This window comes from Dendrobates tinctorius, unplaced genomic scaffold (assembly GCF_039654945.1).
Source record: "Dendrobates tinctorius isolate UK_male_01 unplaced genomic scaffold, ASM3965494v1 ptg000090l, whole genome shotgun sequence".
NCBI classification, from domain to species: domain Eukaryota; kingdom Metazoa; phylum Chordata; class Amphibia; order Anura; family Dendrobatidae; genus Dendrobates; species Dendrobates tinctorius.
Genome location: NW_027361758.1, coordinates 7,657,379 through 7,683,413, shown reverse-complemented (window position 1 = coordinate 7,683,413; position 26,035 = coordinate 7,657,379). Strand labels below are relative to the sequence as shown.

General features: G+C 44.9%; 1 protein-coding gene across 5 annotated transcripts in view; it reads right to left on the bottom strand.

The window, feature by feature from the left end:
• Window positions 1-16,930: 16,930 nt before the first annotated feature.
• The window catches only part of CCDC62 (coiled-coil domain containing 62), a 61,804-nt gene continuing 52,699 nt past the window's right edge, over window positions 16,931-26,035 (bottom strand). For all 5 annotated transcript variants that reach the window (XM_073586045.1, XM_073586042.1, XM_073586044.1 and 2 more), the window contains 5 exons: window positions 25,720-25,808; window positions 24,635-24,779; window positions 21,324-21,440; window positions 18,887-18,969; window positions 16,931-17,265 (listed from right to left, as the gene is read on the bottom strand). In XM_073586045.1, coding sequence (XP_073442146.1) covers window positions 18,889-18,969; window positions 21,324-21,440; window positions 24,635-24,779; window positions 25,720-25,808 — 432 coding nt within the window. In that variant the 3' untranslated portion in view covers window positions 16,931-17,265; window positions 18,887-18,888. The remainder of the gene's footprint in view (window positions 17,266-18,886; window positions 18,970-21,323; window positions 21,441-24,634; window positions 24,780-25,719; window positions 25,809-26,035) is intronic.

The following is a 26,035-nucleotide window of genomic DNA, read 5'->3' as shown; positions in this document are numbered from 1 at the left end:
TTTTAAGGATATCACTTTTGTGCAGCTACGTTTTTTTGATCGCCCGTTATTGCATTTTAATGCAATGTCGCGGCGACCAAAAAACAACTGGCGTTTTGAATTTTTTTCTCGCTACGCCGTTTAGCGATCGGGTTAATCCTTTTTTTATTGATAGATCGGGCGATTCTGAAAGCGGCGATACCAAATGTGTGTAGGTTTGATTTTTTTTATTGTTTTATTTTGATTGGGGCGACAGGGGGGTGATTTGAACTTTTAGGGTTTTATTTTTTTCAAATTTTTAAACCCCTTTTTTTTTTTTTTTTTTTTACTTTTGGCATGCTTCAATAGCCCCCATGGGAGGCTAGAAGCATGCCATACTTGATCGGCTCTGCTACATGTAGGCGATGCTCAGATCACCTATATGTAGCAGAAATACAGCATTGCTATGAGCGCCAACCACAGGGTGGCGCTCATAGCAATGTGCCTGCAATAACCATAGAGGTCTCTATGAGATCTCTGGTTGTCAAGGCAATGCGTCGCTGACCCACAATCACGTGCACTCATTTCCGGCCCGGCGGCCGGAAGCGCTAGCTAAATGCCCGCTGTCAGCGTTTGACAGCGGGATTTAACTAGTTAATTGGCACGGGCGGATCGCGATTCCGCTCGCGCCAATTGCGGGCACATGTCAGCTGACATGTCGTGGCTTTGAGGTGGGATCACCGCCGGAGCCCACCTCAAAGCAGGGAACACCGACCGCTGAAGCAATAGTACGTCAGCGTCTGTAAAGGGACACAGCCATTACTGTTATGATTGAGTCACCGTAGGAGGCAAAAACAGAAATGCTAGCTAAGTCCAGAAAACCAGAGAGGTTGGCAGCTATCGGATTGCAGACCCCTGAACCTATCAACATAACTAGCAGTAGCCGTGGGGGGTTCCTACGATGCCCTAGACCCCTCGATCACAGCCGGAGAATTAAATAGCCTAAAGGCAGAAAGGGAAATCTAAACTGCCCCAGAGCAGACCCCAAAGCAAAAGGCAGCCCCCCACATATAATGACGGTGAAGCAAGAAGAAAGAACACAACACAGACAGAAAGATAGACTGAGCAAAGACGGGGCCCAAGCTAACTAGATAGGAAAGGACAGGAAGGCTGCTGTCTGCAATCCGTGAAAAACCCTATGAAAATAAGAGCCAACAGACTGACAGTGAAAAAAGCCCTGAAGACGCTAGGCTTCAAAAAGACTATGTCAGTACTCAGGAATATTCTGAAGACAGAGCAACAGGCAAAAGAAGAATCAGCACACCCCAGCAGGGAATGGCAGAATCCAGAAAAGCAAGGCAAACAAAAACAAAACACAAATGCTAAAAGGCAAAGCAGAAAACTTAGCTTTAGAGGAGCAGGAATCAGACTGGTTTCCTAGAAGTCCACAGAGAAATCACCCGCAGGGCAGAAGGGCGTCGGCAGCCTTATATCCAGTCCGTGACTCCACTCAGCCAGTCATCATCATTACGTAATGAAGTAAACCACGGCACTCAAAATGAGGACAAAGGAATGAATGCAAAAGTGAATTTATTGACACACTGCAAAGGGAACCTAACCAGAGCAACAGCACCAACATTTCGGCATAAAGCCTTTCTCAAGGTAGTTGCCTGAAAGGTGTGAACAAATAACAATAGTGGTGAGTGCATGTATATACACGTGGTACATAGAATGAATATATACACAAATATAATACAAATGTACAAAAGAGATACAATGCGAGCGGAACATACATTACTGGTTACAACGGAGAGACACGAGTCACATAGGACGACTGGAAATTTTCACAAAAGGAGGTAAGGTTCCATATATTTCGCAGAGTGTGCTTCTTAGTAGCATGTAAAAGAAAGGTTCAACATAAGTAGGCATATGTACCAGAAGGAACAATATTAATCAGGGCACAGATAGTGGAACAGCCAGAGATAATGTCCGTAGTGGAGAGAAAGGAGAGAAGGAAAAGGAAGAGAAAGAAAGAAAAGGAAGGGGGAGAATGGGAGAGAAAGAAAAGAGGGAAGAAAGGAGGGAGAGAAAGAGGGGGGAAAAAAAGGGGGAAAAAGGAAAAGAAAGAGAGAAAGAAAGAAAGAAAGAAAGAAAGAAAGAGAATGAGAGAAAGAAAGAGAAATAAGAGGAAGAAAATAGGGAGGGAAAGAGAAGGAGGAACAGAGGAGGAGGGGGAGAAAAAGAGAGAAGAGAGAAAACAAGGGGGGAAAGAAGAGATAAGAGGCAAAGAGAAGCAAGAAAAGAGAAAGGAGAGAGAGAGAGAGAGGAAATGGGAAAGGAGGGAAAGGAGGAACGCGGCAGATGAGTACACTGGAAAGCCTCAGATTAGGGCACATACCGTAAGTGGAGGAGTGACAGGGTCACTATATGAGGAGAGTGGAAGGTGGGTGGACGCCTGAAAAAATAAATAGGTTTAGTAAGCTGGAGAAGGATGAGGAGTGAGTGAAGGCTCCAGGGCGGGGGTACCTGCAGTAGATGACCGGGACAGGCACATGTGGCGATGGAAGCGTCTGCGGCGACGTGACATGCACAGGAAGAACGGCGCCATTATGAAGGGGCCGGCCGTGTCACGTGGGAGGCGTCATATCCGGTGGCGTGCAATAGGGCATGCGCGTGGTGGTGATAGTGTGTGCATGTACATGACGTGCTCCGTCATGTGACTGCGCGGTAGCGCGCGGTGGAGCGCAGTAGGACGCGCATAGGGGAGAGGCCATATATGCATGTCTGTGGAGCACAGAAACAATAGCAATGGGGCGGTCAGTGAGGGAGAGAAGTTATCTACCGTATTCTGACTCATGGATATGTAGAACGTATGGTGCCTGGATTGACCTCTCTTTCTGGGCCCCTTCCGTATCGACCTGTACTCACGTTCATACCGATTAATCAGACAGCTTAACTCAGCCACGATCTCATGTAAGAAGACTCCAGGAAAAGAGGGATGCTTTAACTGAAATTCTTGTATTATGATGAAAGCAGCAGGTAAAAAGGAATATTCTTCAGAGGACATGTAAGAAGATGCATACAGATGGAGGGACGATCACAAAATGGAGAATAAGGGAGGGAACAAACATACATCACAGGACTACAGGGAGAGAGTTGGAACAAAATACAGAGAAAGGCAAACTTCTGCCTAGCAACAGATGATGCAACACAAACAATGCAAATATTAAATGATTTCCCAAGTCGTGGGACATGACACTCCCCGTCTGAAATCCTTGGATTTCACGATGTCCTTAATTCTTCGAAGTCGTTCGAACCTGAAAAACAAGAGAAAAGAAAAACATGTATGCAATAATAAACATCAAACATTTTTAAAGTCCAACTCGTTGTTGTTGACCCGTAGATCACACCGGAAGATAAGTCCAAGTCTATTAAACCCATCTTCGGATTGGGGAAGCCGCAAACATGCCAACTCTTCCACCAACCCAGCAATCCAATGGCAATGTTCAAAGTTCAATCCAATGGAAAATGTCAATGTTCAATAAAACTGGGGAATGAGTTGGTATGCTCCCCGCCGTGAGCAACGTCCAGGAGCAATGTTCAGTTCATGTGACATCCTCCTTTGGCAGTAGCAGCACGAGATCGGTGACCGGACGGAGGAAGGTTCGGGTAGAGCCCCCTTTTGTCACCTTAACTTCTTTCTTACGAGTCTTTCCGTCCTCGCTGGGCATGACCTTGGTGATAAGACCCATTGGCCAGTCGTTACGATGTGCCTCTTTGTCTTTTAAGAGGACAAGGTCTCCTTCTTGGAGATTGGGACTGGGTGTCTGCCATTTGTGACGGTTTTGAAGCAGGTGCAAGTATTCGGTCTTCCAACGGTGCCAAAACACGTTAGCTATGTGTTGTACTTGCTTCCACTGATGTTTGTAAATGTCCTTGTTATCGAAATTCCCGGGAGGAACTGTAGCAGCTCCAATCTTCTGTGTAAGAATCATTAACAACGTGGGACTTGGAGTTGCTCTAAGAACTTCAAGGACTTCTTCCATGTCTCCCACCTTTGCTGTTTCTGAGTCGGCAGCGGGGTGTCCCAATCAGTGTTCTCGGCAGTGAGCTGTCTTAACAGTATCTTGCCTTGAATAGTGATGGGTGCTACAAACCCGAGAGGATCGTAGATGCTGTTTATGACAGATAGGACTCCTCGTTTGGTAAAGGGTTTGTCACAGGGCGACACTTGGAAGGTGAAGGTGTCCTGTTTGATATCCCACAGTAGACCAAGGCTGCGCTGTGTGGGAGGAACATCAGAATCTAGGTTGAGGTCCTTTAGGTTCGTGGCATGGTCCTCAGATGGAAACGCGCTCATTACCTCTTGACTGTTAGAGATGATCTTGTGTAGTCTGAGGTTTGATGTGAATAGCATTTCCTGTGTCCTGGAGAGTAGGTCAATTGCCTCTTCACTTGTGGGCAAGGACTTGAGCCTGTCGTCTACGTAGAAGTTCTTCTCTACGAATTGACGAGCATCGGATCCGTACTCTCTCTCACCTTCCTGGGCTGTCCGTCTCAGTCCGTAGATCGCCACAGCAGGTGAAGGACTGTTGCCGAAGACATGGACCTTCATCCGGTAGTCTATGACTTGATTGTTGACATTGTTGTCTTTGTGCCATAGGAACCTAAGATAGTTTCTGCTGTCTTCCTTCATGATGAAGCAATGAAACATCTGCTGGATGTCGGCCATTATAGCAACAGGTTCTTGTCTGAAGCGGATCAATACTCCAAGGAGGCTGTTGTTCAGGTTGGGACCAGTTAGTAGCAGGTTGTTGAGAGAGAGGCCTTCATACTGAGCACTGGAGTCAAACACCACTCTGATCTGGTTAGGCTTGCGAGGGTGATAGACACCAAAGGATGGAAGGTACCAACATTCTTCTCCTTCCTTCAGTGGTGGCGCAGGTTCAGCATGATCTTTGTCAAAGATGTTCTGCATAAAGTCAATGAAATGCTTCTCCATCTCTGGTTTCCTCTTTAGGGTACGTTTTAAGGATGAGAACCTTGCAGTTGCTTGCTGCAGGTTGTTTGGCAACCTCGCTCTTGGGAAACGAAAGGGTAAAGGAGCTACCCAACTGTTGGAGTCATCTTGAACAAATTCTTTGTCCATAACCTTTATGAATTCTTTATCTTCCCTTGTGGGTGCTAACTTGTTGTCTTCACTTGTGGAATCGAACACTGTTGACCCGAGGTTTTCGTCCCAGGGCTGGAGCATGGAGCATGTTCATGTTGTTGAAGGATTCCTGTTGCCTCTTGGTGTTGCTCACTTTTTCTTTCACCCAGTAATGATGTGGGCATGGCTGAAAATGAGTGCTGCGACCATTTGGCAAGATGTGTGTTTTGTAAGAGGAGATGTTATTAGGTCTCTTCATCTTGTGTATGCAAACATCGCCTATAATTACCCAGCCTAGATCAAAGCGTTGGGCAAATGGTGCGTTGTGTGGTCCGTTAATTTGCTGACGTACCTTGTGCAGCCGGAGAATGTCTCTGCCAAGCAGAATCAGGATATCTGCGCTGTTGTTGAGGGCTGGTATCTTGTTTGCTATCCCCTTGAGATGTGGGTGATGAAGAGCAGCCTCTGTCGTTGGGATCTCTTCTCGATTGGATGGAATCTGGTTGCACTCGACAAGTGTGGGTAAGGGTATCTCCACGGTGTTGTCGAGGGATGTCGCTATAAGACCACTGGCCCTTCTCCCAGAGACCTCTGTAACACCGCTGCAGGTACTTAAGGTGTAAGGGTAAGCATTTCCCTTTAAGTTAAACATATCAAAGAGTTCTGACCTTGCAAGTGATCGGTTGCTCTGATCATCCAAGAGGACGTACACCTTCACGGCTTTCTCTGGGTGACCGTTGGGATATACGTTCACCAGACAAATCTTCACACAGGACTTGTCCCAGAGACCTTCTCCGCAGACTTCTGTGCATGAAGAAGATATTGTGGTATGACTTGCAGTTTGAGCTGCGTCCTCCCCGCCATGGCTCGTGGTGGGGGAAGGAGTACATGTAGAGTCTGGACGGTATGGGTGGAGTGCTTGTACGTGATCCTCACTGTCACACTCCATACACTTAATTGTAGTTTTACAGTCTTTAGCAAGGTGTTCAGTAGAAGCACAACATCTGTAGCATACCCCAAACTTCTTTAGAAGTTCCTTGCGTTCTTGGAGCGGTTTCTTCCTGAAGCCGATGCACTTTTTTAAGGGATGTGGCTTCTTGTGGATGGGACACTCACGATTTGGGTTCTCTATCTTTTCACCCTTGTTGCTCTTGCCTGGGGCTGATGTTGGTAAGGGAAGAATATCCGTCTTCTTCACTGAAACTGGACTCCTGCGGTTTCTGTCATTCGAGCGTGTGCTCATGTATTTAGAGGGAGGTGAAGCTGGGCCACTGGATTCTCCGTAGGAAAAGCTTGGGTCGTTCTTACGCTCTGCAATGTCTTTTATAAACTCACAGAAGTAGGAGAACGGAGGAAATGACACTTGATGGTCTTTCTTGTATTTTGACCCTATTGCAGTCCACTTCTCTTGTACATTGTATGGTAGCTTGGAGATAATGGGGTTTACTCCACGAGCAGTGTCCAGGTAGCTGAGGCCAGATAGGTGGGTGTCTGCCTTGGCCAGCTGGAGCTCTAACAGCAGGTCACTGAGCTCTAGGAACTTTGAACTGTCCTTGCTGGATATCTTTGGAAAACTCTGTAGTCGCTTGAACAGTGCATCCTCTATGGCTTCTGGACTGCCAAAGTTTCTCTCTAGTCTTTCCCATGCAGCCATGAGACCAGCCGTTGGATTACTGATATGTACAGACCTGAGTCTCTTGACACGCTCTGTGGATTGTGGTCCTAACCATCTGATCAGCAGGTCCAGCTCTTCCGCAGCAGTGATGCCGAGGTCACCAGTTACGGTTCTAAAGGCACTTTTCCAACCTCTGTAATTTTCAGGTTGGTCGTCGAACCTTGTGAGACCGGTTTTAGTAAGTTCACGGCGAATCATGTACCTTGCGAAGTCGGACATGTCTGTTCTTTGTGACTTAGGATGCACAATTGTAGGCTGAGCGGTGTTGTACATAGAGGTGGAGACGTCTTGGCCTTGAAAGATGGGGAAGTATGGAGTGGCATATGCATTTAGTCCAGCAACTGGTTTGGTGGGTATAGTTTCTGCTACCTGTGGAGGTGGCACTGTGTGGTTGTCGAGGGTATATTGACCTGCCGGCATATTGGGTTGCATGTAGGTATTAGCCTGTGGAGTTTGGTGAGATGCAGGGTTTTGGCGCATACTGGAATATGAAGGAAGTTCAAGTTTGGGAGCATTGTAATGACCTTGAATGCAGGATTCTGTAAGTGGATCGGCATCCTGGTGCTCTGGAGAAGCGTCAACACCATCAGGAGTGTTAGTGATGATCTGCGGTTCGCCATCTTGGCTTAGCACGTAGTCTCTTGTGCGTTCAATAGGGTCTTCTGCCTCCATTTCACACAAACTGACGCTGTCTCTTTGACTCCCACTGACAGCCTGCTCGAGAACCTTTAATTCTGCCATGGCTGTTGCATGCTCACATTCCTTCTCTAGAGCTTCCATGCGTGCCGCTTCAGCATCCATTTCTGCTCTCTTTTGTGCCGCTTCAGCATCCATTTCTGCTCTCTTTTGTGCAGCAGCTGCATCCATTTCTGCTCTCTTTTGTGCAAAGGCAGCTTGTACCTTAGTAGTTTCAGCCTTAGCACGTGCTCTTATAAGCTGCTCAGTAAGAGTAGAATATTTTGATGAACTTGACCTAGATGAACGTTTTGAGTGCTTACACGATTTGGATGTGCGAGTTGATGCATCTGGTGTTCGTGCGATTCTAGCCTCTATCTTGGCTTTAATGTCACGTACAGTGCAGTCTCTTTCAGAATTAAGCTGCTGGAAACCTTGCAATTCGTTTAAAGTCTCTGGGAGATTCAGTTTCTTCAGGAGAATAATATATTGGTCACTCTTCTCCATATACATTTGGTATGCTGTGCATAATTGTTCTAGGACTCCCTCTGGTGGTAACTCATGAGAAGCAGGCCTTGATGCAGTGTCTATATGACTCAGCACTTTCTTCCATACTGAAGACACATCACTATATAATTCACATTTTGCAGTCTCTAAATTCTCCATGACTTTCCATGTGGGTTTGACTGTACGTTTTCCCCTTTCGCTAGATGGTGGATGGGGGTCTGGGTCTCTTTCCTGTGCTTGTAAGTCTGGTAGGGACATTGTATTCCTTGCTTCAGACATGATTAGATTGCAGGCAGGAAGAGTGGATGATGAGGGTTATACTTCTCACTGTTCAGCAACAGGAAATACACAGACTCTGCACAGAGTTGATACTTTGTATCTAATGCTGGAGCAGCTGCAGGGTCCTGTGTAATGATGGGAGTTATATTCCTCTCTGTTCAGCTGCAGTGTGGCTTCTATGCACGCTGGGGTCTGGCTGGAACTGGGTTACAGTCTATCTGGAAAATGTCCTTTTCCACTGAGATTCAGCACAGACCTTGAGTTACTGTCTCTGAAGGCAGGGTATTCCTTTTTACTATTCTGACTCATGGATATGTAGAACGTATGGTGCCTGGATAGACCTCTCTTTCTGGGCCCCTTCCGTATCGACCTGTACTCACGTTCATACCGATTAATCAGACAGGTTAACTCAGCCACGATCTCATGTAAGAAGACTCCAGGAAAAGAGGGATGCTTTAACTGAAATTCTTGTATTATGATGAAAGCAGCAGGTAAAAAGGAATATTCTTCAGAGGACATGTAAGAAGATGCATACAGATGGAGGGACGATCACAAAATGGAGAATAAGGGAGGGAACAAACATACATCACAGGACTACAGGGAGAGAGTTGGAACAAAATACAGAGAAAGGCAAACTTCTGCCTAGCAACAGATGATGCAACACAAACAATGCAAATATTAAATGATTTCCCAAGTCGTGGGACATGACATACCGTATTACCTGTGATGGGGCGTGAATAGGGGTGTACCGCTGAAAGGTAGTGATGCGGGTGAGGTTCAATGATGTGAAATCTAGAGGGGAAAAAAGGGAAAAAAAGAAAAAGGGTTAAGATCCTGCAAAAAAAGGAAACTTGGCAAAAGGGGAAGAAAGACCGCATGGGTATATGCATGCGTATCCCCACATGTGTGTGTACATATGCACACACAAATCTGCACATGTGACGGCGTATACATATATAAATACGCAGGTCAACATGAATAAACGACATATAGAAGGTTCCCTTTGCAGTGTGTCAATAAATTCACTTTTGCATTCATTCCTTTGTCCTCATTTTGAGTGCCGGGGTTTACTTCATTACGTACATATGTCTTTTTACCCCCTGAGCACCTCCATTAACGGGTGGTAGAGCCTGGAATTTCCATACTCGTGTATTACATTTTTTCCAGTGCCCCCACCGTACCTATTTATCTCATGTCGGCACCTGTCCTTTCCTTTAGTGATGAACAAGCCGCCAGTATTTTATCCAAGGTGACCACTAGGACTCAGTTCCTCACTGTTCCTTCAGATGAGATCCGTACCCGGGACTACCTGAGGGAAACTAAGAGGAACACGGCCCTTGAACTACACGCAGCCACTTTGGCTGAATACTATAGGAACCAGAGAATACCGAGGGGGCTCGGAGTCTCCCTAAGGCCTACACTGTTCTCAGATAACTCTGAGTATTGTAAATCATTTGAGAGTATTCTCAATAAATGCTCCTTCGACATTATTCTTCTTACAATTGACCATTTGCAAAGGGAACTGATCAGCATTGACACGAATATCAAGAACATCGAGACACAACTCTCTCAAACGCTGAATGCTACGGCCTTCGAAGAACTCAAGAACAAATGTAATTCCACACTTTCCGAATACAGGGACACTCTTCAGATTCGCAAACGCGACAAATTCCTACGGGATCAGGAAGACTATCTTAAGAATCGTGTCTATCGATGGCATTCGTCCGCTCCTTCTCGCAACTTCCGCCGTGGAGATGGTCCCTCCTCCGGATCCGACAGCGATCATTTTTCCACAGATTCCCAGTCTTTTTTAGGTCCGAGACGCCCTGGCAAAAACCGACGAGGAGGGGTCAGAAACACCGGGGGACGCCCAGATCGAGTGACCACCCACTCCCAGGTAGGGACAATATTGTCTACAACATATCCAGTCAAACCCTTTCCCCCCTCGAGACCCAGGTCCTACAGAAGGGTCTCTCCTTTTGTCCAACCCCCTCCTTTAACACCTTCAACTTAGAACACGATCTTAACAGGTTTTTTAGAAACCTTCGCTTAAAAGCACATTTTGCCACAAAAGCCCCTGACATCGACCGAACATCTACCACATCTGTGACATCCGCATCACCTACGGGATTTACACTTACGGGCCTTAACCTTAGGATCCCTAGTAGTTATCAACCGCCACGCTGCTATCATCCCGTTGAAACTTTTATCAGTTTAGTCTCTAGAGATATTCATACTCTCACAACTGATATCAACAAGGGCACTTTCCACATCAAGAGTAACATGACCCCCGATGAACGCAGGGCCTTGATCTCCCTCAAAAGCTACAAGAATATCGTTATTAAACCGGCCGACAAAGGCGGGGCCATTGTGGTCCTTGACAGGACCTATTATATTGATGAGATCCGCCAACAACTTGGCGATACCAATACTTACCGCCCATTACCCCGTGATCCCACATCCCACATCTCCACTCTCATACAAGAGAAAGTAAAAATGTACAAACAAAAAGCCACCATCGACGATAAACTCTGTGACTTTCTGATCAATAACCATCCCATTACCCCTGTTTTCTACACGCTTCCCAAGATCCATAAGAATTTGACTTCCCCACCCGGCCGTCCCATAGTCGCGTCCACCGATTCATTACTATCACCCATCTCCATTACGCTGGAGAAAATATTTACTCCACATATCCCCAAAATTGCCTCGTATCTAAAGGACACCAATCACTTCCTGACCATAATTAGATCCATCACGAGTGTCCCTTCCAACTGCTTGTTAGTTACCCTGGATGTCTCAAGTTTGTACACCAGTATTAGCCACCACGAGGGCCTCCATGCAGTTGACAAGTTCCTGGATACTCACATGGACCTTTCTCCTCCCAAGAAAGAATTCTGTTTGGATATGCTTGAGGTGGTCCTTACTAAGAATTTTTTCCTCTTTGAAGATCAATTTTTTCTGCAGTGTAGAGGGACCGCGATGGGATCCAACGTCGCGCCCCCCTATGCTAATATCTACATGGACTTTTTTGAGCATAACCATATCTACCCTCATCCACTATTCGAGAATCAGGTAGCATTGTGGAAACGCTATATAGATGATATTTTTCTCATCTGGACAGGTGATATTACATCACTCACTTCCTTCTTCTCTGACATTAATAACGCCACCGACAATATCTCGTTCACCCTCCATCACAGTGACCATTCTATCAATTTCCTTGATACCACTGTTATTATCAATCCCGATCATACCCTCTCGACGGATTTGTACACAAAACCGACAGACAGAAACAGCCTTCTCCTATACTCTAGCTGTCACCCGCGACACATCAAGAGATCCCTACCTCACTCCCAGCACTGCCGTGTCGACCAGATCGTGTCAGATTCCTCCACCAGGGATGCACGACACATCGACATGGATAAAAATTTTTTAGCAAGAGGCTATCCGTCTTATGCAAAACCTCTGACCCTCACTCCAACCTCTGACTCTCAGAGCCGCAAGAGCATTCCTTTTGTTAGCACCTACCACCCATTTAGCCCTCTTATAAATGGCGTCATTTTCAAACACTGGCCATTACTTCATTTAGCATATCCCACTGTCCCGGAGTTTGTTTCTCGGCCCCTGATCTGTCATAAACGTCCCCAGAACCTTAGGGATTCCCTAGTTAGGGCTGACATTGGCCCCTCTAAGCCATTGGCTAAACAGACCTTTTTCTCTTGCCAACGCAAGGGTACTTTCCCTTGCCTGCATTGCCTCCAATGCTCGCACATCATTAAAGGCGAATTCTTCACACACCCACGCACCGGGAAGAAGTTCCCAATCCCTGGATACTTCACCTGTGAATCGAATTACGTCATTTACCTGATTAAGTGCCCATGCGGCCTCGGGTATGTTGGTGAGACCACTCAGCATATCCGTGACCGCATCAATAAGCATAAATTCACGATTTGCTGTAAACTGACTACCCTACCCATTCCGGCTCACTTTCATACTGCTGGTCACTCCATCCCACAACTGAGATTCCAAGTGATCGAACAAATTATCCAACCCCGCCGTGGCGGAAATCGCATAAAAACTCTCAGGGAACGTGAGGCGTTTTGGATTCATACTCTTCAAACCATGGAGCCATTAGGGCTTAATAGGGAATATGACGCCCCCCGGTGATTTATCTATACCCTTTGCTTGGTTGGTCTTTTCTCATTCCGATTGCCTTGTATATGGGACTCCATTACTGTCAGCTTCCACGCTGGCTCTAATGGACTTCGATCTTCTATATGTCGTTTATTCATGTTGACCTGCGTATTTATATATGTATACGCCGTCACATGTGCAGATTTGTGTGTGCATATGTACACACACATGTGGGGATACGCATGCATATACCCATGCGGTCTTTCTTCCCCTTTTGCCAAGTTTCCTTTTTTTGCAGGATCTTAACCCTTTTTCTTTTTTTCCCTTTTTTCCCCTCTAGATTTCACATCATTGAACCTCACCCGCATCACTACCTTTCAGCGGTACACCCCTATTCACGCCCCATCACAGGTAATACGGTAGATAACTTCTCTCCCTCACTGACCGCCCCATTGCTATTGTTTCTGTGCTCCACAGACATGCATATATGGCCTCTCCCCTATGCGCGTCCTACTGCGCTGTCACATGACGGAGCACGTCATGTACATGCACACACTATCACCACCATGCGCATGCCCTATTGCGCGCCACCGGATATGACGCCTCCCACGTGACACGGCCGGCCCCTTGATAATGGCGCCGTCCTTCCTGTGCATGTCACGTCGCCGCAGCCGCTTCCACCACCACATGTGCCTGTCCCGGTCATCTACTGCAGGTACCCCCGCCCTGGAGCCTTCACTCACTCCTCATCCTTCTCCAGCTTACTAAACCTATTTATTTTTTCAGGCACCCACCCACCTTCCACTCTCCTCATATAGTGACCCTGTCACTCCTCCACTTACGGTATGTGCCCTAATCTCCTGAGGCTTTCCAGTGTACTCATCTGCCGCGTTCCTCCTTTCCCTCCTTTCCCATTTCCTCTCTCTCCTTTCTCTTTTCTTGCTTCTCTTGGCCTCTTATCTCTTCTTTCCCCCTTGTTTTCTCTCTTCTTCTCTCTTTTTCTCCCCCTCCTCCTCTGTTCCTCCTTCTCTTTCCCTCCCTATTTTCTTCCTCTTAGGCTAGTTTCACACTAGCGTTTATGAGCGCAGCGACGGCCTGCGCACGGCCGACGCTAAGCCCTGCCCCCTGCCGCGCCCACCGGTAGCTCCGCCCACCGGCGCAAGACGCTGCATGCGCCCCCTATCTTTATCACAGGGGGCGCAGGCCGTGCGCAGTATGCGTTTGGCGGCGCATGCGCCTTTTTGACGGTGCGCCGACGCAACCAAACTGCAGCAGGTTGCGTTTGGCGCAGGTCGGCGCACCGTCAAAAGGACGCATGCGCTGCCAAACGCATACTGCGCACGGCCTGCTCCCCCTGTGATAAAAATAGGGGACGCAGGGCGCATGCAGCGTCAAGCGCCGGTGGGCGGAGCTACCGGCGGGGGCGCGGCAGGGGGCAGGGCTTAGCGGCGGCCGTGCACAGGCCGTCGCTGCGTTCATAAACGCTAGTGTGAAACTAGCCTTATTTCTCTTTCTTTCTCTCTTTCTTTTCCTTTTTCCCCCCCTCTTTCTTTCCCTCCTTTCTTCCCTCTTTTATTTCTCTCCCATTCTCCCCTTCCTTTTCTTTCTTTCTCTTCCTTTTCCTTCTCTCCTTTCTCTCCACTACGGACATTATCTCTGGCTGTTCCACTATCTGTGCCCTGATTAATATTGTTCCTTCTGGTACATATGCCTACTTATGTTGAACCTTTCTTTTACATGCTACTAAGAAGCACACTCTGCGAAATATATGGAACCTTACCTCCTTTTGTGAAAATTTCCGGTCGTCCTATGTGACCCGTGTCTCTCCGTTGTAACCAGTAATGTATGTTCCGCTCGCATTGTATCTCTTTTGTACATTTGTATTATATTTGTGTATATATTCTATGTACCACGTGTATATACATGCACTCACCACTATTGTTATTTGTTCACACCTTTCAGGCAACTACCTTGAGAAAGGCTTTATGCCGAAACGTTGGTGCTGTTGCTCTGGTTAGGTTCCCTTTGCAGTGTGTCAATAAATTCACTTTTGCATTCATTCCTTTGTCCTCATTTTGAGTGCCGGGGTTTACTTCATTACGTACATATGTCTTTTTACCCCCTGAGCACCTCCATTAACGGGTGGTAGAGCCTGGAATTTCCATACTCAGTCATCATCATTAGACTCAGGTGCCTGATAATCAGGCTCATTACCTTCCTTTACCAGAATAGGGAGTTAACCAGACCTCAGTGACGAAGGGGAAAATGAACTCACAACACATTACACAGTACACAGCAGGGGCACATTTATAAGATTATCTCAGAACAGGAACATTTTATTTAAACACATCCAATTGTGGAAGCTATTATTCCAAGATCTACTGATTAAAATGAACTTTCATTTGTAGGAAAACCCCTTTAAGGGAAAGATTTCGATCTGCAGCAGATACGTTCTAGATTGTACGGAGATTTCCGAAATTATTTAGATTTTGGGAGATGATATGTTGGGGAACTCTTTCATACAGACGTGATACTGGATCATAGAGAAATTCTGAGTGACACCTCCATGCTTGCCTGTCACAATAAACTGAAACCTATCCTCTGTGCCCAGTTTGTTGACTGAAATTTAATTGCAGGGGACAAAAAGGTTAAACTATTTGTCATGGCTTGAACAGGGTTCTTGCCCTGCACTCACAGGGTTAAGTGTTCGTGGCCTCTTTCTGGATCTGGGAGGGGTATTTATACTCACTCTTTACCAGGGTTCTCTGTCAGTTATACTGTTGTTCTGGTGTGTCTGACCCCAGGTGTGCGTGTATTCTGCGTTGATTGTTTGCTTCCCGTGTATGACCCGACCTGTTCCCTCACTCTGTACTCCGTCTCTCGCTTTGGTACTATTGTCTTCTCCGGTTCTGACCTCCTGGCTTGGCTATCGTTACTCTGTTACAGTTTACCCCTATTGTACCGTCTATTGCCCGTTTTGGTTTTTCGGATCTATTGCTACGTCCTGACTATCCATTCTGTCTAACCCTTTGGTACTGTATTGCTATCTTGTGCTTTGACCCTGGCTTCATCTGGTTTCTGTCTCTGTCTATGCCCCTTGGTAACATTGTCCTGTAGTTACCTTTCTAGGAGTTTCCCTGCAGCTCCCAGATCTGTGGAGCTTAGGCCACACCCCCAGCAGTCACGTGCTTCAGGTCCTGGAGCATGCATTGTCACCACTGCTGCCCACTCCGCAGGTATCTTTGAGCACTGCTTTTGTTCTCACCCGCACTGGCTCAGTGAGCAAGTGTAGTGCGGGACTCCTGACACTATTATTTTGAAAATTGCTGCATTTTTTTCTATATTTTCAAGTGTGGATAACCCTTTTAAAGGGAACCTGTTAAGTTGTACATGCAGTCTGATCTGTGGAAAGCATGGTATAGAGAAGCTGAGTAAAATGATAAATGTTGGAAAAGATTCAGCATTTTTTTTTTTAATTCCTGGTATTTGTATGTATACGATCCCAGTAGGCGGTCCTACTCAGTGATTGATGCCTATCTCTGCATACAAAGTCATACAGGGAGGACTGTCCCATCTGTGCACAGGACTGCCAACTTGGCTCATGCATACAAACAGGGATTTCACACAAAAAAAAGAATATCTATCTGATCAGCTCCTCCTGCCTGCAGATCAGATATCCTTTTCAACATGACATGTTCCCGTTAAGATAGACTGGCTTATGCCTCACCAGGATCTGTTGCTTTTCTCTGGATCAATAGTGAAAATATGACTTCCCTTTCTTTTAAACCCTTAGTGACTGGGCAAAATTTTTCAATTCTGACCAGTGTCACTTTATGTGGTAATAACTCTGGAGTGCTTGAACGTATCCTACTGATTCTGAGATTTTTTTTGTGACACAAACAAAAACTTATTTTTTTAGGGACCTATTAAGTTTTGAAGTGACTTTGGTATCCATAACTTTGTAAAACCCCAAAAGTTATACCATTTTATAAACAGCACCCCACAACGTATTCAAAATTGCTTTCAGGTAGTTTATTAACCCTTCAGGTGCTTTTCAGGAATTAATGCAAAGTAGAATAACAGGAATGAAGAAATTTTTATACTATCAAAATGTTGATAACTTCTGAACAGGCCGCTGTCATTATTAGGCCATGAATTGCCATGGCAAACGTCAAGGCCACAAGATCAAGATCTCAGGGTGCCGTTGGGGTTAAAGAGGGAGCCCCCCACACTCTGTTAACCACCTAAATGCTGTAGCCATTATTGACAGCAGCATTTAAGGAGTAAAACAACTATAGTCGGTGCCAAGTTTGACTGTGGCTGATGCAACAAGCTGTCAGCTATAGTGTACAGCTGACAGCAACAGGAATATCGCCCACAGGGAGATAATAGTCTCTTATAAAGCAGGTCAGTAAAAAGACATATTGGTGGTCGCTAAGGAGTAATCCACATCCTCTCTCAATTAACTTTTTTTTTCCACCAATACTATGTAACTGTAAAATAAATTAATGCCTCTAGGAAAAGGAATAACAAGAGCATAACAGTAAAAATCTTAAAACAATAATTTTCTTTATTTATGTTTTAATTCAACTGTTTAATTCAAGTGTCCAGACAAACATTTCTTACATATAATTTATGGCACGGAATGCCTTTATAATAAAAATACGAACAAACCAGTACTAAACAGAAGTTATTTTTATACATGATCTATATACAGCATCTTCCAACTGATCCTTACACTTGGTATCTGAAGAAACACTGGTATATGAAGAAACACTGGTATATGAAGAAGAAACCTCATTAAATGCCCAATGAATATTCTTGCTGTTAAAAACACGGGAGGGATTTTCCTAAGGCTGGCATTTTATATGCCATTCTTAACCTAAAATGAGGTGAAGAACAATGGATGAGTTAAAAAACGCCAGTTTTTTGGCTGTTTGTGCATTAACAAAAAAGCAAATATACCGTAGTCAGCTATTAGCAGGCAAAGAATTGTGCCACAATTTATGCCAACTTCTAGTGTACATTATAATGAATTTGGTCAGGTTTTTGAGAGGCCCTGCTCACTATCATAAATGGCACATCATAAATTATGACAATTTTTGGTTTAACTTAAAGAGGACATGTCAGTTGCTCATAAAATTGAGTTAAAAAATGTAAAAATCCCTGAGCCCCCCTTGATTCTCCAAATTTTTCCAGTTTTGCAGTTTGCCACTCTATTATATTCACATTTGTTACCTTTGGAGTACAGCATGTAAAATCATTGTCTTCTCTTGGGGCATGAGCATCCACCCCGCCCTCGCAGATACTACCAATCACAACTCAGGAGTGTCTGAGACTGCCAATCACAGCTCGGGAGCTGATCTATCAATGTGTGGAATGGAGAGGTGAAAGCGCACACCACCAGAAAAGACTCTAGAGAAATGCTTGTATGGACTGCAAGATGAGATTTCACATACTGCGCTCCAAAAGCAACAAATGCAAATATCTCTGCAATGAGGTGACGCAGCGCAAAATGGAAGTTTTTGCTTTCATTTTACTCCTGCTTCTCACCTGAGTATTCTTTTAGTCTTTTTTAAATCCACCATATGGTTCCAGAGATATGGGCCTTTTCACATAGTATTTGGTATTTACCAAGGAGGTGTTGCTGAAAGAATAAGAATGCAGAACAACCTAGAGAGACGCCTCCAGAGAATTCTATGATCCATGCCACCTCAGTAAAGATCATAAAAAATAGCACTAAATAAAGTCACATTTCTCTAGAATCGTATAGAGTAGAGCTGGGCAAACTGTAGCCCACGAACCAAGACAACCAAAGGGCTGAAACAGTGGCCCACGGGCTGCACCATGCACATCATCGAGATGCAGACAGTAGTGAATACATGAGTGCGGGAGGAGCTGCCGATTCCTTCTTCCACAAATCAGCGTGTGCAACTGAGCCAGCAGACTTGATTACATCATTTCATCAGGTCTGCAGTGCAGAGAGTTGGTGCACCGGAGACCGGAGCAAAACGTTGGGGGAACAGGGGCGAGGCGAGTATGTGTTGTTTTTTTCATATATGTACGGGATGTGTGCCTGCATATAGGGCCTGCAACATACTGTATTTAGGCAATGTGGGATCACATTGTATATAGGGGGTTGGTGCTGGGGGGTGAGGAGGGGGTGCGCGGTTACAGCCACCGCGCTCTATACACTGAGCAGTGACTGAAGCCGTGCTGGCACCACCCCTGTGACTGAAAGCCTGCCGGGTGGAATAAAATTAATTTCCTACTGGCAGTGGGACTCTCATTACTGGCACTGTATACTGTCAGAATGCTATTAACCTACAGATTAACCCCCATATCTACAGGTTAATAGCATTATTTTCCATGATGCTTTTAAGCCTAACACACAATCTGAAATGAAAGAAAGCATTGCTGCTCTCAATGATGTTACTTAGACAGGGCTCTGCCATGGCATTTGTCATGTTCTGAAATCAGTATGCTATCCTTTGTGAGCCTACCATCAATTGTCCAAAGTCTCAGGTTTGTCTTCTGTGCTCTCAGTTTCTGAAGGAATACAGTATAAGGAGCTTTCTCTTGTATTCTGTAAAGAGATTATGAATGATTACCATTGTATCGCACCTTTGACAGAGTACTATTATTTAAACAAAGACCTATAAATACATCCAATTCTTACCAATGCCTTTGAATGGTTAACAGGCATTTCTGGTCTAAAGAAAAGTCTGAAATCACATGAATTGTGACAGTGTGCAATATACACGGTCACGAGGCCACGAATTTCACTGTGGTAGTGTGCGGTCATGTCGCATGTATGCTATTTGGATTCTTGCCAGCATGTGCCTACTAGTCTCATTTGGCTTCTCTCAATTTACTTCTATTGGAAGAAGTCAGATGAGACTAGTCGAAAGATAACCACAAGTATGCAAATCATGTATATATGGTCTTGTGAATGAATGGGGAAAACGAGATTCAGGACAATGTGCGCATTGCATAGTGTCACAATTCAAAAGGCTGCAGTCACAAAAATTGACTACAACCTATTCTTCTTTGACCAGGAAGCCCCTGTAATATTGTTCACCCATTAATTTATCATTGCCAGCAAGACTTTAAAAACTGGATAATTAATTGAGAGGAAGTGAGCAGAGATGCAATATAGAAAACTTTTAAAACTTACAGTACACAGTGACCCTAGCATGAGTTGTAACGACTTTTCTGTCATTTTAACCCCTTCACCCCGAAGACTGTTTTCACCTTCCTGACCAGGCCAATTTTTACAATTCTGACCACTGTCAATTTATGAGGTCATAACTCTAGAACGCTACAACGGATCCCGGTGATTCTGAGAATGTTTTCTCCTGACATATTGTACTTCATGTTAGTAGTAAAATTTCTTTAATATGACTTGCATTTATTTGTTAAAAAACAATTTTGGTGAAAATTTAGAAAATTTCACAATTTGCAAACTTTTAATTTTTATGCCCTTAAAGGGAATCTGTCACCCCTTTTTTCGACTATAAGCTGCCGGCACCGACATCAGGGGCTTATCTACAGAATTATGTAATGCTGTAGATAATCCCCCGATGTAACCTGAAAGAAAATAAGTTAGATTATACACACCCGGGGGGTCCGGTCCGATGGGTGTCGCAAATTCTTCACTTTCAAATCCAAATGGCCCCTCCTCCCTTCTGAGCCCCAGTGTGCCTAAATAAGATTTAGCGCCCACATGTTTGGCATTTCTTTAGTGATGAGAGCCCGCCTAATTTATAGGTGTGTGTCTCCAGAAGCACAGGCTAGGCATAATGTACTGGTCACTACAACGTACTGGTCACTACAATTCTGTAATGCTGTAGATAAGCCCCTGATGTAACCTGAAAGAGAAGAAAAAAGGAGTTATATTATACTCATCGGGGGGGCGGTCCGGTGTTGCGGTCCAGCGCCTCCCATCTTCTAACGGTGACGTCCTCTTCTTTACTACCTGTCGTGGTTCCGGCGCAGAGGGAAGCAGAGTCCTGCAGTGTGCAGGCGCCGGGAGAGGTCCGGCGCCTGCACACTGCAGTATTCTGCTCTGCCCTCTGCCCCTGCGCTGGAGCCACAACAGGCAGCAAAGAAGAGGACATCACCGTTAGAAGATGGGAGGCGCTGGACCGCAACACCGGACCGCCCCCCGATGAGTATAATATAACTCGTTTTTCTTCTCTTTCAGGTTACATCAGGGGCTTATCTACAGCATTACAGAATTGTAGTGACCAGTACGTTGTAGTGGCCAGTACATTATGCCCAGCCTGTGCTTCTGGAGACACACACCTATAAATTAGGCGGGCTCTCATCACTAAAGAAATGCCAAACATGTGGGCGCTAAATCTTATTTAGGCACACTGGGGCTCAGAAGGGAGGAGGGGCCATTTGGATTTGAAAGTGAAGAATTTGCTGAATTTCTTTTGGGGAGCGAGGAGCCATTTAGCTTTTCCAGAGCCTTTGCGCTACCAGTAACGTGGAAGCCCCCTAAATGTACTGCAGAGTATCAGATCAATATCTGACAGGCAGGGAACGAAGCATGTTGGCACCTGCTCTTAGCAGGCGCTCACAAGCCACCTTCCCTGCAGGACCCAGAAGGATCCCGTGGCCATCTTGCCGTGGGGGTCTCCATGAAGACCATCAAAACAATGCGATGCGATCGCGTTGTTCTGAGGGAAGTGCGCAGGGAGTGTCCTCCCTGTGCGATGCTTCTCTATGCCACTGTCCCTGCGGCATCAGAGGGGTTAAATGGCCGCGATCGTGGGCGCTGCTACAGAGTGTCAGCTGTCACATACAGTTAACACCCACACCCAATCACCACGGCACTCAGCGTGAGACTGTGCGATTGGTGCGCCGTACTAGTACAGCGCACGCATGCCGGGAAAGGGTTAAGGAATAATTTTACAGTCCATGGTTACATACCATTTTGAAAGAGCTGCCATGTGTGTCATTGAGCAATAAGCCAAGTTCAAGATCTGCAACCATCTGACGAGACTTTGCCAACAGGTTCTGCAACTTAGTTGTTGGGGAATACAACTGCTATATGAATAGAAAAAATACAGTTACATAAAAAAATAATCAAATTGATAGCGCCCTCAAGACCTTTGTAACCTTCTATTATGTTATTCACACAACTTTTGCATTTCCTTCCTAGGTCATGCTAGAATTTTAGGCAGATAGAGCTCTGTGTGACTTATTCCAATTTTCTGATGTACGCTGCTAAGTATGACCTACATAGCATGCTTTGAGATGATCTAGGATTGGGATTTCCTTTGGCAGCATACAATTTTGTATAATGCCGACTAATTTCACATCATTTAAGTGTCAGAGAATCCAAAATCACAACCAAACACATAATATTACCATTCATATTTTTATGATGACTGTCCAATGGTCCCTGATATCTAATGGACTGAATGAGAGATTTAAACATAAAATATGTAAAATCACTAAGCGCTCCTAACTTAGTCACCAATAGCCACAGGATAAATCACATAGATCACTGGGAAAATATCTACATATAATCTATACTGTAGTTACTGTCAGCGCATATAGTATGTAAAATGCTTGTAACAACAGTTATTAGTGTCTAACCTTAAAGGGAATCTGTCACCCCATTATTCTGTAATGCTGTAGATAAGCCCCCGATGTAACCTGAAAGATAAGAAAAATGAGTTAGATTATACTCACCCCGGGGCGGTCCGGGTCCGGTTTTGGTCCGATGGGTGTTCCGGTCCGGCGCCTCCCATCTTCTAACGGTGATTTCCTCTTCTTGGCTGCCAGTCGTGGCTCCTGCGCAGGCGCACTGCTCTGCCCTGTTGAGGGCAGAGCAGAGTCCTGCAGTGCGCAGGCGCCGAGAGAGGTCCGGCGCCTGCGCACTGCAGTATTCTGCTCTGCCCTCAACAGGGCAGAGCAGTGCGCCTGCGCAGGAGCCAGGACAGGCAGCAAAGAAGAGGACGTCACCGTTAGAAGATGGGAGGCTTCGGATCACAACACCCATCGGACCAAGACCGGACCGCCCCCCGGTGAGTATAATCTAACTCGCTTTTCTTATCTTTCAGGTTACATTGGGGGCTTATCTACAGCATTACAGAATGCTGTAGATAAGCCCCTGATGGCTGTGCCGGCAGCTGATTCTCGAAAAATGGGGTGACAAATTCCTTTAATGAAGATTACTGCCAGGGGCGAGTGCGATATTCCAATGATCCCGAGTCCAGCCAAAAATTTCAATAGCTTTATATGTAATTATATTATAGGGGCTATGCAGTGATAAAATAGATTTTTAAAAGAGTTTAGACTGGTTAAAAGAAAATAAAATGATTAATACATATCAAGATCCACCGCAGCATACATTACAATTCCAACCCTGGCTTGCTGGTCTCTACTTCCTGGTACTGTCTCAATAGAAGAATCGATATGTAGGACTCCAGTCTATTGGCCAGGTGAGTAATCTGTGACTGCAGGACATGAGGCTTGCTCTTCTTCTATCGTCCTGGTATTTTTGGCTCTTCTTTTCATTAGACTACCTAGCATGATGTCATCACTACAACTTAATGCACACATGATGTCATGCCAGGTCTGCTAATTAAAAGAGCCAATAATAATTCAAGGAAGAGAGGAGGTTTGTACTCCTCCTGTCCAGCAGTCACAAGTCACTGACCTAGCTGTGATTCTATTCTTTCATCTTTAAGAAGTAGAGACCAGCGGACATTGGGAAATTATCAGAACAAGAGCTGCAGAGCACTGGTGAGAGCATTACTTTTATTTTTTATAACCAATTTAAGCCCATTTTAAGTGAAGGCAATTCCTTATACTGTAATAATACATACAAGCTAATTTCCATACATGTGCAATATGTGGCTTTTACTTTGTCTTTGTACAAAATGTGGAAGCAAACGGAAATGTTTTAATTTTATACCTAGCATACCTCAGAGAGTTTTCCTGCTAAGCAAATCAGTAAATTATGTAGAACAGATGAATAGTACCAGAAAGATAATAAATACGTCATTGACAGGCTGTACCATTCATTTCTATGTAAGAAGTGTGTGAGAGAAAAGGGAACACCAAGCACAAGAGGGTCTTATCCGATAAACAAATCCGTATAGGTGAGGGGTAAACTGTGGCAGCACCCTCAGGTTGGGAGATCCTGACTTAGACCGGGATCACACATGAGAGAAACTCGGATGAGTCTCGCATCTTAATACCCAGCACTGCCGCCAGCACTCGGGAGCGGAGAGTGCAGCTGCATAGAAATAGATGAAGCCGCACGCTCTGCTCCTGAGTGACGGCAGCAGTGCTGGGTATTAAGATGCGAGACGCATCCAAGTATCTCGCATGTGTGATCCCGGCCTTACAGAGCAAGTAGTTGGAGGACAGGAGTAGTAGACTGTGCTGAGATGTCATTCAAGAAATCCAGGAGACTTCTTCATCAGGAAAGAACTATGTACAAGAGATGTGGTTGTCCTGATAAAAAAGTTGTATGAATTTCGAAACGTGTTGAGAATAAACAGCTTAGTTAATCCTGTACAATGTCTTCTGGATTTCTTGAATTACATCAGCAACACAGTCTACAACTCCTATCCTCCCAGTACATGCTATGTAAGAAGTGTAGCAAAGCTATACACATACACTACATTGAGCTTCAATAATCTCAAAACGCGCACCCCCCCAAAACCTTGAATACATCTAAAATACATGGGAGTGCTGCTCAAATTCTTACAGTTTCGACTACATGGGGTCAAGCAGTCTTATAAGATGGATGTGAAACCACTAAATCTTAATGTTTTCTATGTGAGAGCACTAGCACCTCAGGGTCTCCATTTTCATAGTCCATAAAGCATGGCCAGCCAAGATCTAAGAATTGCAATAATTCTGTTCTTAGAATCTAAGAAGATTATTGCATAAAATCTCATTTAGACCTCCTGCAATGTCACTCGCACCATTTTGTCAACACCATGTAAAAATACCATAAACTTCCATACCAGAAAGTGTGTTTCATAGCGATTTCTCTCAATATTTTCGTGATTTTTTTTTTATGCTACATCTGCAATTTAACACAAGAACAGAACATACAAAACTGCATATGTCAACTTTAATAATTTTCTAGAGATTTTAACATAAAATCTGGTCCCAATGTTTTTAGCTAGGATACACAAGTAAAAAATGCAATAAATAACACTAAAAATGAGGCATGTTACAGTTTACTGGGGCACATATGAGATGAAAGCACTAACCTGGTGTCTGAGAGGCTCTGAGTCTTTCAGGGATGACTGCATTAAAGGCATATTCAGGTCTTCCATGCATAATGGTGGACTCTGGTGGCTTGCTAGTAATACATCATTTTCAGTAGAATCCAAATTGAAATCTGATGGACCACAGCTAGAAGTAGAAAGCAGATAAATAATATGTGTACTGCCTCCTGTTAGCAACATCACTTGTCTCTGCGGGGTATACAGACAACAGACTGGAAGCCACGCTCATCGCAAGGAGGGATACACGGCGCAAGGGAGACACGGCGCAAGGGAGACACGGCCTCTCAAATGAGTGTTACGGATGACGGAGGGGGCAAAGGCTGTAACAGTGACCACAAACCCTGCTCCCCCCACCCCCATCACACTTTGAGTATCCCAGCATACACTGGTGATACTTAAATATTCATCTGACAGGAAATCTAAAAAAAAATACAAGAGAAAATAGCTTATTATTATAGGACTAAATAGAGAGGGGGTTAGGAGAAAAATGCTTTGCCTTCGGACTACCCCTTTAAAATCACCATGTTAAAGACAGTACCATAAAAATATTATAAAAACAAAGATAAAACTTGTTTCTGTTGCCCGAGTTTAGGTATTAATTACATATGCACACAGTAGGTCACAAATAGCATGGTGGGGATCCAGCACCCCCACTGATCAACTGTAATTTAGGCCGGCAGCAGCCAGATGTAACACACTGAACGGAGGCCCAGAGTGCCGTTTCATTGAAAGTGTGACCATCGCTGCGGGTTGCTGCCAGCAATATTAGCACAGGTCCCATTTCTATGATTAAGAGTTTATACTGCAGTAGCTGGAAAACAATGCTATAATGGAATACAGCTGTGTTGAGGAGCGCTGTTCAAAGTGTCTACACCCCCTAAACCAGATAGAGGCTGATACTGATTAACTATCCTATGGCTAGGTCATTAATATTTATGGTACCCATTTATAAAACATTTTACTATTGGGATTATTGATCAATTCATTTCTAAAATAGAACAAGTTTACTAAAATTTAAAATGCAACACATTCTTTCTTCCTTCTCCCATCTGAGTGTAAGGATTTACCTGACATCCACTTGCTTATGTATTTTGTCACAGGAACTCTCCAATGTTAGGTGAAGAAACTGCAGGTCGAGCTGCTGCTTCATGTAAATCTGTGGAGGAGCCAATAGGTGACACAGTACAGCCTTCTTGTCCACACCGCTGATATCAAGCATACTCATATATCCTATCATCACTCAAAACACTTGGCATACGCTATGTGCCAGGATTTGCATACATGGACTCAATGTGCTGACTAGACATGCGCGGCCTCGCTCAATTCAAGGGACATGTCTAGTCGGAATGTGGCCGGAAGTATGCAAATTGCAGTCAAATGAAT